The following is a 13,375-nucleotide window of genomic DNA, read 5'->3' as shown; positions in this document are numbered from 1 at the left end:
ATTAGGGTTTCAGACAGAATATGGAAGAGAGAGAACAGAGAACGAAGATGACAGAGAAAGGAGGAAAATGGAGTAGATCTAGGGTTTATGGTGTTCATCTGGAGAATTCTCCAGAATAAGGAGAGTCTGGGCACCATAGTCGAGGAGAATTGAATGAAATATCATTCAATTCTGGTAGTTGAGGAGTTGGATGAATTCTAATGAAATCAGAAGGGGGTGGGTAATTTTTGGTGGGAATGGTTAGATTAGATTAGATTAAGTGAATTAGATTAGGAGTTACATAAGTAGTGTTTAGGGAAAATTAAAAGAAGTTAAAAAATAAAGTAAGGGTAAAATAGTAATTTTTCCATTAAAAATTTACCAAAAAAGGAAAGAAATTTATTTGTTGCAAGTAATGTGTACCGGCCATTTATGGTATTTGTTGCGAGTAAAAAGAAACGGAGGGAGTATATATATATATATATATATATATATATATATATATATATATATATATATATATATATATATATATATATATATATATATATATAATCCAAAAATGATGTATAGTCCAACAAATATATGAACCGGAAATAAATGGAATAGGTGTATAGTCCAATAATTGGACATTAGGAGACACGATTAGGTGTCTATGCTTTCCCTTCAAAATGATGTACACTGATAACGAAAATATAGAAAATCAGAATAAAAGACAATATCCCAATAGGAAAAATTTCCACCATAACATATCAATCAAATAATAATTTAAGTGTTTTTCCATAGCTATCTATAATTTACATCATTACATGTCTACACATTCCTATGGTCTTATAAAATCTAATATTACAACATTCAAAGAATTTCCAAACACAATAGATCATCTCTTCTACATGCTCCTACAATCAACAATTACATACAAAATCGTTACAGAACAAACCAACCCAAAGAATAAAAAAGGACTATGCACGTTACCTATTGGAAGTTTAGATGTTGAAGTCTCATAATAATAGAATACATGTCTTGCCAATTGATGTACATAACTATATAAGACAGCACTGAAACAAAAACTGCGGTAAAGAAGAAAGACTTCTTTGTAATATACTTATTCTTCATCTTGCTGCCATTGTCTTGGAGAACACAATCAGTGGCATCTTCATGGTTGGAAGCAACAGAAGCTGTAGCATCATCATTAGATTTGGAGGATCCTGCAGTTTCTGAGTTATCACAGTCTTTATGATTGACAGCAACAGAATCCGCAGCATCATCAACACATTTGGAAGACCCTGCAGTTTCTGCTTCATCATGGTTTATGCAATTGGCAGCAACTGCATCAAATTTGAAAGAACCTGCAGCTTCACCTATGTTGTTCTCTTCCGATGGCTCATCTAACTGTCGCAGAAAAAAAAAAAAAAAAGAAGGCACGTTGATGTTATATACTCATCAATGACAGCAAGATGCAAACACTTCAGAAATTACATGTATTTTGTTTCTCAACCTTATGATCTAGCACTTTAGCCGCATCAACTTGAAACAAGGAATTACAAAGACATACATTAGCTTCAACAATGTACACTCGCTAACTCATTTGTAGTAGCTAGTCTCATAATAATAACCATTTATTCTCATCCAATCCCTATAAAGAAAGAGCCTATATTGATATAAAAGAAGTCCAATCTCACCCTCCAAGGTATGAGCGGGAAGTTGGAAAATCATGACAAATCTCACAAGTAGAATTTCAGATACATCTGAGGTTTCTAACAGTCCAGAAACTACAAAATAAAGAACAGGAGTTAAAATCTGATGCATGATTCCGCACCTGGTTACTGGCGGTGGTAGAAGTTGGAGTCTCAACTACCTCCTCTGTAGTTGAGAGTGTTGTGGTGATACCATTAGCAGTATTATATATGTTAGACTCTATCTCTTTTCTGTCAACATCGCCTTTGTTGCTTTGATTAGCCTTAAGTAAGTTTCTTCTCATCTTGCGCAACTCTTCCAACAATATGGTGTTTTCTCTTGCTAAAGAAGATAGCTGCAAAATCGGATTTTCATTATTCATGTAATGTTTGGAAAATGTCCGCGTTATACTTTTATGACAGAAAGAGAAATTAGTTTGCATACCTGCTTTTGAATCCTCGTTCTTTCAGTTTCCAGCTGCATAACCATGTCAGTAATAAGCTTTGCCCCGTCACTAATTTCCTTTGCCCTGGCTACTTTCATTTTGTTAGCAACTTTCAGACTTTCCACCAATTTTTCATTTTCGGACTTAAGATTGCCTTTTTCTTTGTTAAGTTCTATGTTGGTTTCTGCTAATTCTAGGCACTGCTTTTCTGCATTCTCCGCCTTACTCTCAGCTTTTGAGAACTTCGATTTTAGCTCCTCGATCAATGTTTCCATATCCCAGATTGCTGTGTACAGCATATTTTGCTGCTCTTGACTGGCATCAGCGACAGTCTTTGAAGTTTGCAGTTTTACTTCCAACTCTCTCACATTTTTCTCTAGCACAGTTATCTTCTCTTCGTTGCTATCACCGGCTTTAAGGAAAACCACTTCTTCTCTGAGCTCTACATTCTCTTCTGTTAAAGTGGCTAATTTCTCTTCTGCATCATGAGCCCTAGTTTCTGCCATAATAGCGTGTTCTCTTAAAGCTTCAGTTGCGTCTTCCATCTCCGAAAGTTGCTCCTGACTTGCTTCATAACATGCATTCACTTCTTGTAACTTTGACTCAGAAGCTTGCAGCTTCTTTTCAAGCTCTTCTAACTTTTGCTCCAACTTATCTTTCTTTTTCAGTTGTTCTAAGCTATTTTCAAGCTTGGATTTCAACTCCTCTTCTCTCTGAACTGAGCAATGCATATTAAACTCGTAGATTTGGAGTCGCGACATCATTTCCTTTGCAATCCCCATAAATACCTGGGAAGAATGTTCTACTTCTAACAGTCTCTCTAAAGCAACTCCTAGAAATGCTTCCATGCCCGAGGCAACCTCATTTGTTAGTGAGAGTTCCGATTCCAGCTCTTCCTCCCGTTTTTTCAATTCTAGTAATCGTTTCTCAAGATTGAGTTCTGCAGCAAAAGATTTTTCCAACATGCTTAACACGAGTCTTTGCTGCCCCGCATTCTGCAAATCATAATGTGACCTCTCCAGATCCTCGTTTTCAATCGAATATGCTGCAGATAATAGAGGATCCTCATAAGTACAGAAATTTACAGTTTGACTCTAGTTTCTGTTTATAAAAATTTACTAACTTACTACTTTTCTCGCGAAAAGATGAGAGTGTTTTGTGAAATTTTGCCAATTGCCTCTTCAACTCTAAAAGTTGTTCCTGTAAATGCTTCCATGAATTTTCAGAACCCTGCAATTTCCCTTGGAAGATAGTAAATATATCTCTTCTTAGTTTAAATAAACATATCTTCTGATGTGCATCATTGATCTTGGCTTGAAGGACTTCTAAGAAATTCCCCAACTCGGTGACCTCAGAATCTAGATACTCAAAAGAAAGATCAAAGATAAGAGCCTTCTCAATTTCTACTTCCGAGATTTTGCTGTTCTGCATGGACAACTCTCCAAGTCCGATCTCTCCAAGGGAAACAATTGTCATATAAAGATCTAAGTTTACCAGCTTCTCAGAAAAGTATGCTAAATCCAAGTCCAATAAAGTTAGCAACTCCATGAGCATAGTTGGTTCCATCAAACCATTTTCGCTAATTGAAACTCCGTTGGATAGGGAGTTACAAGAAGATTTAGAATCAGCATCATCTACGCCATTGGATATACAAGCATCCATTCCCATAGGTTATTCTTCCTGTCTCACGAGACACCTACTGAGAAGGGCAGTTAAAAAAAAGCCTAATTGGTAATCGCTATTAAGTACAAGTATAAAATAGTACAAACTTTATATCAGTCATATTGCACAAACCAGGAAAAATGATGTATTTGTACTAATCTAGATATGATAAGAAACAACATATTGGCTGCCAAGAAGTTTGAGCGGTAAAGTCTTAGAGGGTGGTACTCAAGACCTAGGAATAGGACTGAATCTTGTCAACAACACTATTTTATGTGCCTCTTCGTTGTTCGGGGGATTAGAAAGAGAGGGGACACCGGGACGGTAAACAAGTTCACTACAGTCACTACCTATTCCAACATCAAATAGATATAACAATATGAAAGGTCAACTTTAAATTTTCAACCAAATAGTGGATAATGTAGCATACATGACTCAATATATCACTACTGCAGAAGATTATGACAATTTCAACACCATTGAACAATTCATCACAATAAAAATGCTTAATCCACCATTCCACCTTACTACTTCAATCAACTAGTAGATAATGTAGCATACATGACTCGATTTGCTATTGTAGAAGATTATGCCAATATTAATCAACCATTGAACTAGTCACAAGATGTTGCTAAATCAACCACTATTACCCTCAAGTCAAATCTCTCTAAAAACTTCAAGCTGAAGTCAACAAAGATTCCCAATCTCCCAAATCTTAATCCATTCACAAACTTTACCATATATACTTCCACATTACAAAATTTATCAAACCAATTGACCTCTCAGTGCACCAAATTTAGCACAGAGCTATTAAAAAATCGCCACGCTCGACTGCTACGTGTCCATCTGTCCATAGTTAAAAGACTGTCATCCAAAACACAGTCATAACCGTTATGAACTCGACAACCCTCATTGAAAAGTAGTATTAACTATAAGTTCAACAGCTCAATTCCTCAAACTAGTCCCCAAACTAGTCAAATTAACCACTTCTACATCCTTTAGTAGTATCATCTCAACTAATTTCAGCTGAATTCTTTAATTATGACATGCAACCCTCACAATTCATCAAATTTAACCCACCAAGAATTAAATTTAAAATTCAAAATTAAATTAAATTTAACTCAATCATAAGTTCAATATACATAATTCAGCCCAGATAACCAATTATACCCCTTAAAATAAAAAAATAAAAACTTCATGCAAAAAAATTTGAGCAAAGAAAAAGTCAACTACCCATCAAAAATCAAGAACAAAAATTGGCAACCCAATTATACACATACATAGAGCTAAAAAAAAGCAATTAAATTTCATGTAACACAACATTATAATAAGAATTAACAAGAATTAGTAATCAAAAAACATGAAGAGTGAAAATTAATCCATACCTTAAGAGAGAGAAAATGTTGATAAGCTTTATTTTCCTTTTTTTTATTTTAAAAAATGTATTTTTGTAGCAAGAATGCTCTGTTTTTTTGTTGTTGTTTTTGTAATTTTGGTTAAGTTTCTCAGTCAGAGTCAATCACGGAGGTGAGTTCTAAAATGCGCCAAGAGTGCGCAGGATAAGATATTTAAGAGAGTAGAAAGTGGACCAGTGATAAAAGCGTTGGAAAAGTGCGCACGTTAGTGTAAAAGCGTTGGGTAGTTGAATGATTGAACGAGTGGCGGGTGGGGTTGATCGTGGAGCGTATAAACTTGCTTGTGGACAAAGACTAAACCACCTTAGATATGTAATTTAATGTTATTTAATTTTAATATTGATTATTTATATCATATGGTTTTAATGTAATCTAATTATTGATGAACTATATATCTATATATCATATGGTTTTTGTGGAATATTATTGATTTTATTATGGTAATGGGCTTCACTTTATGTTCTTGAGGAGGGAAACTTGGGGTAGTGGAATTTAGAGTTAAGACTTAACTTTTACCTATTTTAATTTAAAGATATAAATTCCATATTAAGAATTATATAACTTCTTATGATGTCTAGTGTATTATTGTGGTCCTATTTGAATTACTAGTAGCTGATTTGTCTAGTTTTTTAACTTATAATTTGATAGTATTAGTTATTTATATAAATGAGTAAAGTGAATATATCATCTATCTCTTAAAAGATTGTTTTATTCTCTTTTTGAAGGTATTCTTAAAAGAATGATTCATATCATAAATATTTATGAAAGGTTGCAACTTTAAAGTCACAAAAATAATTTTAGATCCACAATTTTTCTTTCTCATCTCAATCAGAAGTTACGTAGTTGTAAAGTAAAATATGGCTATTGGACAAACAATTGAGAACAAAAGGAGTATTTAGTAATTAATACTCCATACCTACTTTACCCATATAATGAAGTAATCCATAATGAACAATGAGGATGTCATTGGAATACCATATGGTGAAATCTAGGTAAGGTGTAGTATTTGACAAAATCTAGGATAAAAATCGTAGAATACTCGTATCACCATTGCAAGTTTGCAACATTACATACACAAACTACACTTTTCAAATAGCTCTTCAAACTAAGCTTTTAGGCTCAAACCTTTCTCACACATCCACTCTCAAGTCTCAACCAAGAACTCCCGCTAGAAATTTGGATTGGTCAAATACCTCTATAAGCTCTATACTTCTCCCAATCACACACACACACCCCATTTTATAGGTATGTCATGAAGTTTGCACCATAAACTGCCTTATAGAAGTTATGAGAATGATCAACATAATTCCTTCTAACTTCTAAATATTATTATTAGTTTATCACTAAAAATGTTGTTGGTGAATTGACTTGACATTGTTTGAGTTATTTTAGTTACATTGTTCATTCATCCTATTTTAATCATTTCCTTAAGAGAGTGAGAGATAGCTCAAGTGATAAAAGCTTCCCTTCCGATTTAAGGTGAATTGGGATCAATTCTTATAACTTGCCCTTGTAGCTCTCAAGTCATGCAACCATGTAAGGCCGGATTAGTATTTACAATGAGAGTAAGATCAATTAGTATTAGCCCACTAAACTTAACTTGGAGTCTAACAAAGCCCTAATTATTTATACCTACACCCTACTGTAGGCAACTCTACCTACACCCCCATCAAAACGATGCGCTTGATACTAAATACCACTTTCTCATTTTCCCCACCTTTTCTCTCTTTGTAAAGATAACGTGTTCTCTAGTTTACTCTGCCAGAAATTTTCTTCATTTATCTCATCCAGTCGTCCCTCACCAAATCCTCACAACGCAAGATCGTTATTGAGCACCAATATCTCTTCTTTTTTAAATTTGATCTTTTACTTTTTTAATTGTTGTTGAATGTAAGTTTAGATTTGGAGTAATTTGATAGGATTGTTCAATGAATATTTGGATTGTCCTATTTTTTGATTGTTGTACTACATATAACAATTTAGATTGTTGTTGTTCAAATTTTGTTTTCCTCCTAAAGTATACACAGTTACACATCTCTATCTCATTGATTTTTTTAATTGAATTTTGCAATTTCACCAAAAAATTCTAGCCAACAAATTATTTTGAATATTAATTCTTGTGGTTTTCTACAATTATACCTGAATTATGTATGATATACATATTCTATTTTATGTTAAATTTATTTGTAGCGTGTTATTAAATTGTAAAAGCATTGGACACAAAATTGAAAATAGATATTAATTGTTGTAATTTTCTGGATAATTTGATAAAAAATGTATGATTATTGAAATGTAAAATTAGTTTATCGTGGAAATTGTTATATGATGAAGGTTCATATTCATATTGATTTTAATTTGTAAAACAATAACATATGCTCATTAATAAAATGCATAATGTTCATATATTTATGATTCATGATTGATTCAGATCAAATGAGTTGCTATATTCACCATTTGCGCCTATTCTCTCTGGTGATAAACATGGATGACTCAAAGGTTGATTATGTTACCTTGAAAGGTCCTACTGTTGTGAAAGCTAATAGATGGTCATTCCATGTGGAGGATGCACCACAGGAGTGAACAGAGAAAAGTGACATTCTTTTATGAAATGTTGGAGAACGGCCAGATCATTGTGGCAATAGTTGAGTAGAACATTTTTGAGGAAACTATGTTTTGATTAACTGGGTGTCTTTGAACAACTTTTTGGTCATTTTTGCTGCTAATTGTACAGGAAAGTAGAGTATAAACCTATGATTAATAATTGTATACTTGAAAGTTAATGATGTGGATTTTGTGTTAGAAAATATTCAAATGAGGTTAATGAATGTTTAATAATTAAAATTGATTGTCAATCGTAATAATCATTTAATTGTTCATATTTAGAAAACATTATGTCCATTTTTTCCTAATATTAAGTTTGTATTGAACAGTGAACATATGTACCAATATTTAAAAAATCTCAACACTGTAGACAGATGATGTAAGTAATTAAATGTACATAATCATACTTGTATATGTTCATTTATATGTTATTGAATGTTCTATGCCATATTTTTTTATCTTATTAAATTTAGACACTTTATTTTTTTCAATAATAGATCATTTATCTTTAAAGTATTTATACATATTCGTTTTGTTGTAATATAGAAAATCAAATTAGGCAGCTGCAAATCGAATACACGCCTCAACTAATGCTTTTTAAACAAAATGTATTGAAAATAAAAAAAACAAAGGGCGGCAAGAAGATTGATGATGAATGAGTTCTAAGCATATTTTTTTTTTTTTTTAAATAGTATATAATTTTTAACATATTTGATTTATAATTAAGTTATATATTATATGGTCATAATCTATAGATATTGTTTGCTAGTTATTATTATTTAAAAAAAAAATTGGTGAAGATTATAGTAAGAATGAATCGATTCATTCATTAAGATCTCAACAATATATATATATATAGGGGAAGGCTCATGTAAGAACCCTCCTCTATATAAGAACCCATTATATATAAGAACCCATCTGGACCATTGATCATATTTCATCTAAAGGCTGTGATTAATTAGTGAGTAATGTCATTTTTGTAATTTGTAGAACATACACCCCAAATGTATTACTTTGACAAGTTGACGTTTCTTTTTCGACTTTTTTTTTGCTTGAGTTTTTCTATTTGATTGAATTTTATTGGATTTTAATTTCAGATTGTATTTTTTGCTTCAATTTGTGTTTTTGATAATTAGGTTTTTGCATATTCATGGATTTTGATGATGTTGAACATAATTCTCCTTCTTCCTCTGTTACTCATTCAGGTAATTTTAATTGTTTTGATACTTTAATTTCAATTTACTTAGATGTTCTAAACTTTACTTACTTGCATGTTCTAAAGTAATTTTGTGAATTTGTTGATTATGTTCAAAAGTTGTTTTAATGTTCTAAATTATTTCTGGTTATGTTCTAAAGTATTCCATTATGTTCTAAATTTTTCCACTTTATTCTAAATTTATTATGTATGTTATAAAGTAATTCACTATGTTCTAAAGCAATATGTTATAAGTATGTCCGTGATTTGCTATGTTCTAAGGTATTCAGCTAAGTTTAATTGTTTTAATGCTTTAATTTCAATTTACTTACATGTTCTAAACTTTACTCACATGTTCTAAACTTTACTTACTTACATGTTCTAAAGTAATTTTGTGAATATGTTGATTATGTTCAAAAGTTGTTTTAATGTTCTAAATTTTTCCTAGTTATGTTCTAAAGTAATTCATTATGTTCTAAATTTTTTCACTTTATTATGTTCTAAATTTTATTATGTATGTTATAAAGTAATTCACTATGTTTTAAAGTTTATCCTTAATGTTCTAAACTTTTTTTTGTATCTTCTAAAGTTTTCTACGTATCTTTCTCTTTATGTTTTAAACTTTATTTTTATGTTATAATATTTTCTACATATTCTATGACTTTTATTGTATGTTCTAAAGTTTACCTTCTAGTTTTAAATTTTACTTTTTATGTTCTAATGCAGTTGGTGTTATTTATCGTACTCCTGAGGTTGTTGGATCATTTAGCCCTGGTGGTACCACGAAGGAATGGATTCCAAGTGTTCCCGAGGAGTTAAAACCCCATCTGGGGATGATATTCAAAGATCCTGAAGAGGGTCTTAGTTTTTACAAAGTATATGCAAATGCCGCTGGGTTTACTTCTAGGAAATCTACTACTACAAGGAAGAAGAATAACAAAGCTATAATTGCTTTTCAATATGGAGTTTGCAATAAGGAAGGTTTCAGGGCAACAAAAAAACCTATTGCTCAACAAACCATTGATGAAGAAGGAAAAGTTCGTATTACTAGGAAACGTTTAGTCACTCGTGTAGGATGCAATGCTCACATATGTATGAGATATGATGCCGGAAAGTATGTTGTTAGTCATTTCAAAGAAGAACATAATCATTGTTTATATACTCCAAGTTGTGCAAAATTTCAAAAGGATAATAGGAACATGCATATTATGCATAAAAAGTTGATTGTTGATAATTCAAAGGTGATTTATTTTTATGTGCTAAATATTGTTTTAATTGTTATGATTTACTATGTTCTAAAGTTGATCCTTAATCATAGTAATTTTTTTTTAATACACAGGTAAATGTTGGTCCCGTGAGGTCTTATACTATGATGAAAGAATTAGCTGGATCACATGATAATGTTGTTGCATCTAAACAAGATTTCAAAAACTTTTATAGAGATTTGAAGGCTTATATTGCTGGATCAGATGCCCAAATGTTTGTGGATAACTTTCAAAATAAGAAATTGCTTTGGAGTGCATTTTTTTTTTACTATGATGTTGATGAAGAAGATAGACTTTGTAGAGCTTTATGGGCTGATCTTATTTGTCGAAAAAATTATGCACTTTTTGGTGATATGGTTTCCTTTGATACCACATTCCAAACAAACAGGTGATGTTCTAAATGTAGATTTTTTTATATTCTTAAACTACTATCTATCATGTTTTGATGTTCTAAACATATATTTCTTATGTTCTAAATTATGTATGTCTTATGTTCTAAACATAGATTGCTGATGTTCTGACATAGATTGTTGATGTTCTAAACATAGATGTCTTATGTTCTAAAATATATATATCATGCTTTCATGTATTAAACATTATGCTTTTGTGTTTTACACTTTATGCCTTGTCTTCTAAACTAATATCCATCATGTTCTGATGTTCTAAACATTATGTCTTGTGTTCTAAACATTATGTCTATAGTTTATTGTTTATGTTTTAGATAATTCATTATGTTTTTAAACAAGTATAATATTGGCAAGTTTAATAATTAAAATAAATTACTGTGCTCTAAAGTTTATCTTTAATGTTCTAAAGTATACCTTTATGTTTCACAATTTACCTCTATGTTCAAAAGTTTACCCTTATGTTCTAATATTTTTCTGCATATATAATTTGTGTATATAACAGATATAATATGATCTTTGGTCCATTTACTGGAGTTGATCATCATAAGAAATGTGTTACTTTTGCGGCTTCTTTTGTAGCTCATGAAGATATATCATCTTTTGAATGTGTTTTCAAAACTTTTCTTAAAGCAATGGGAAATAACGAGTTTGTGTGTTTGATTACCGATCAAGACCCTGCAATGAAAGTTGTTGTTCGTAATGTTTTTCAAACTATAGAACATAGGTTTTGTATGTGGCATATTATGAAAAAGGTGCCTGAAAAAGTAGGTCGGACAATTACCCAAGAAACTGATTTTTTGAAAAAACTTTGTGCATGTGTTTGGCATTTAGAGGTTGAGCCGGCAGAATTTGAAGAAAAATGGAACAAAGTTATTTTAGAATTCAATTTGAACAATCATGGATGGTTGGCAAACATGTACAACATACGTGATATGTGGATTCCAGCGTATTTCAGAGATTTATTTTTAGGTGGCATCATGAGGACCACATCTAGATCAGAAAGTGAAAATAATTTTTTCACTATGTTCACAAATCCCCATCTCACTTTGATTGAGTTCTACATGAGGTAATATGTAAATTTCTATGTCTAAATATGTTCTAAAGTTAATCTTTATGTTCAAAAGTTTTTTTTTCAATGCTCTAAAGTTTTCTTTTTATGTTTTATAGTTTTACTATTTATTTTATAACTCTCTTTTATGTTCTAAATTTTGTCTTACATGTTGAAAATTTTTAGTTTAATGTTTTAATAGTATTTAGATCATAATAATTATTTCATGTGTATTATTTTAATATGTTCTAATGTAATTCACTTTATGTTCTAAAGTTATCTTCTATGTTCTAAAGTTAATTTCTATTTTCTATAGGTTTGAATGTGCATTGGATGCTCAAAGGCACACTCAAAATAAAATGGATAATGATTCGAAGAATAAGCGTCTAGAGTGTAAGACTCCAATTCCTTTAGAAAAAGATGCTTCCGAGTTGTTTACAACAACAATTTTCTATGATTTTCAATATGAGCTTGAAATTGGATGTTTTAATTGTGGTGTTGAGGAGATGAAGAAGGACAATGAGATTTACATTTTCAAATTAAGGGAAGGATCTAGGAGGACTTTTGATGTTGTTTTTGATCCAACTACCTTAGATACCAAGTGTTTTTGTAAAAAATTTGAACGTGATGGTGTGCCTTGCAGGCATATGATTTGGGTGTGGAAGGCAAGGATGTTAGAAAAAATTCCCAAGACCTACGTTCTAAATAGATGGTGTACAATGGCTTATAAGAAGCCCATTTTTTATTTAGAGGGTAATGTGTTGGAGGAATGCCTTAATGCAGTAGATAAGAAGATGCTATTAAATGATTTGTGGTCTGAAATTCATGCTTGTGTGAGTTTAGTGCAAAACAATGAAGATGATCTAAGTGATCTTGTCAAAAAACTTTGAGCCATGAGAATAGATTAACTTTAGAACATAGACATTTAACTTAGAACATAATCAGAATTACTTTAGAACATAGACAAGTAATTTAGAACATAATTAGAATAACTTGTAATTAGGTTAATGTTCCAAATGATACTCATGTTCCAAATAGTGAGAAGAGAATGAAGAGTGTCAGATTGAACACTGACATGTAATTTACAACATAATCAAAAATACTTTTGAATATGCTATTCAAACAAAAAAAAATTAAAAAAAAATTAAAAAAATAAATTATACATGTTATTTATAACATAATCTGATTGATTTTAGAACATATACATGTAATTTAGAACATAGACATGTAATTTAGAACATAATCAGAATTACTTTAGAACATTGACATGTAATTAGAACCTAATCATATGTCTTCACACTTACATTATCCTTCTCTAGCCTTGAATTCCATTGTTTTTGACATTGGCCTTCATAAGTTTCCATGTGCTTCAACAGAAATACTCCACAATCATGTTTGTTTGCATCGCTCTTCCATTTCATCTCAATGTTTCTTGTTTCGTAAGTGGAGAAAACATCACTCTTGTTATCAGTTTCTTCATAGAACTCACCAAATGCCTTCAACTACAAAATTAATAATATGTACTTTAGAATATAATCAGAATTACTTTAGAACATATACAAGTAATTTAGAACATAGATATGTACATTAGAACATAATCAAAATAACTTAAATTAAGTTAATGTTCCAAAACAGGTTCCAAAATTTCTATGTAGCATAATAAGAAAATAATAGTTAACCA

The 13,375-nt window shown here is 31.1% G+C and overlaps 2 protein-coding genes across 4 annotated transcripts; one reads left to right on the top strand and one right to left on the bottom strand.

Moving 5' to 3' along the window:
* Positions 1 to 709: 709 nt before the first annotated feature.
* Positions 710 to 5,257, bottom strand: LOC145562259 (WPP domain-interacting tail-anchored protein 2-like). 3 transcript variants are annotated; one of them, XM_081622477.1, is made up of 5 exons: positions 5,149 to 5,257; positions 3,229 to 3,800; positions 2,101 to 3,146; positions 1,799 to 2,011; positions 710 to 1,371 (listed from the first exon to the last, which is right to left on the bottom strand). In XM_081622477.1, the coding sequence occupies exons 2-5, from the start codon at positions 3,767 to 3,769 to the stop codon at positions 955 to 957; spliced, it is 2,217 nt and encodes a 738-aa protein (XP_081478603.1). In that variant the 5' UTR covers positions 3,770 to 3,800; positions 5,149 to 5,257; the 3' UTR covers positions 710 to 954. The 3 variants fall into 3 exon arrangements, with proteins under 3 accessions (XP_081478603.1, XP_081478605.1, XP_081478602.1); XM_081622479.1 differs by having other exon boundaries at positions 3,229 to 3,781; XM_081622476.1 differs by having other exon boundaries at positions 3,229 to 3,797; positions 5,149 to 5,228.
* A 1,683-nt stretch (positions 5,258 to 6,940) lies between these two features.
* Positions 6,941 to 12,584, top strand: LOC145564822 (protein FAR1-RELATED SEQUENCE 5-like). The gene is made up of 6 exons (XM_081625009.1): positions 6,941 to 7,011; positions 8,916 to 8,984; positions 9,701 to 10,215; positions 10,314 to 10,627; positions 11,149 to 11,712; positions 12,011 to 12,584. The coding sequence occupies exons 2-6, from the start codon at positions 8,930 to 8,932 to the stop codon at positions 12,582 to 12,584; spliced, it is 2,022 nt and encodes a 673-aa protein (XP_081481135.1). The 5' UTR covers positions 6,941 to 7,011; positions 8,916 to 8,929.
* The last annotated feature ends 791 nt before the right edge of the window (positions 12,585 to 13,375 follow it).

The sequence above is a fragment of the Chenopodium album genome, chromosome 10 (genome assembly GCF_948465745.1).
Source record: "Chenopodium album chromosome 10, dcCheAlbu1.1, whole genome shotgun sequence".
Lineage (NCBI taxonomy): Eukaryota > Viridiplantae > Streptophyta > Magnoliopsida > Caryophyllales > Amaranthaceae > Chenopodium > Chenopodium album.
Note: the sequence above shows the minus strand (reverse complement) of the source record. Positions and strands in the feature narration are given on the sequence as shown.

What these genes read in the sequence shown, in the direction of transcription:
- LOC145562259 (XM_081622477.1), bottom strand. Translation starts at nt 3,769, where the DNA reads ATGGGAATGGATGCTTGTATATCCAATGGCGTAGATGATGCTGATTCT. An exon ending in GAACGAGGATTCAAAAGCAG is followed by an intron (nt 2,012 to 2,100) that starts GTATGCAAACTA and finishes CCGATTTTGCAG; the next exon opens with CTATCTTCTTTAGCAAGAGA. An exon ending in CTACCACCGCCAGTAACCAG is followed by an intron (nt 1,372 to 1,798) that starts GTGCGGAATCAT and finishes TTTCTGCGACAG; the next exon opens with TTAGATGAGCCATCGGAAGA.
- LOC145564822 (XM_081625009.1), top strand. Translation starts at nt 8,930, where the DNA reads ATGGATTTTGATGATGTTGAACATAATTCTCCTTCTTCCTCTGTTACT. An exon ending in TTCCTCTGTTACTCATTCAG is followed by an intron (nt 8,985 to 9,700) that starts GTAATTTTAATT and finishes GTTCTAATGCAG; the next exon opens with TTGGTGTTATTTATCGTACT. An exon ending in ACCACATTCCAAACAAACAG is followed by an intron (nt 10,628 to 11,148) that starts GTGATGTTCTAA and finishes TGTATATAACAG; the next exon opens with ATATAATATGATCTTTGGTC.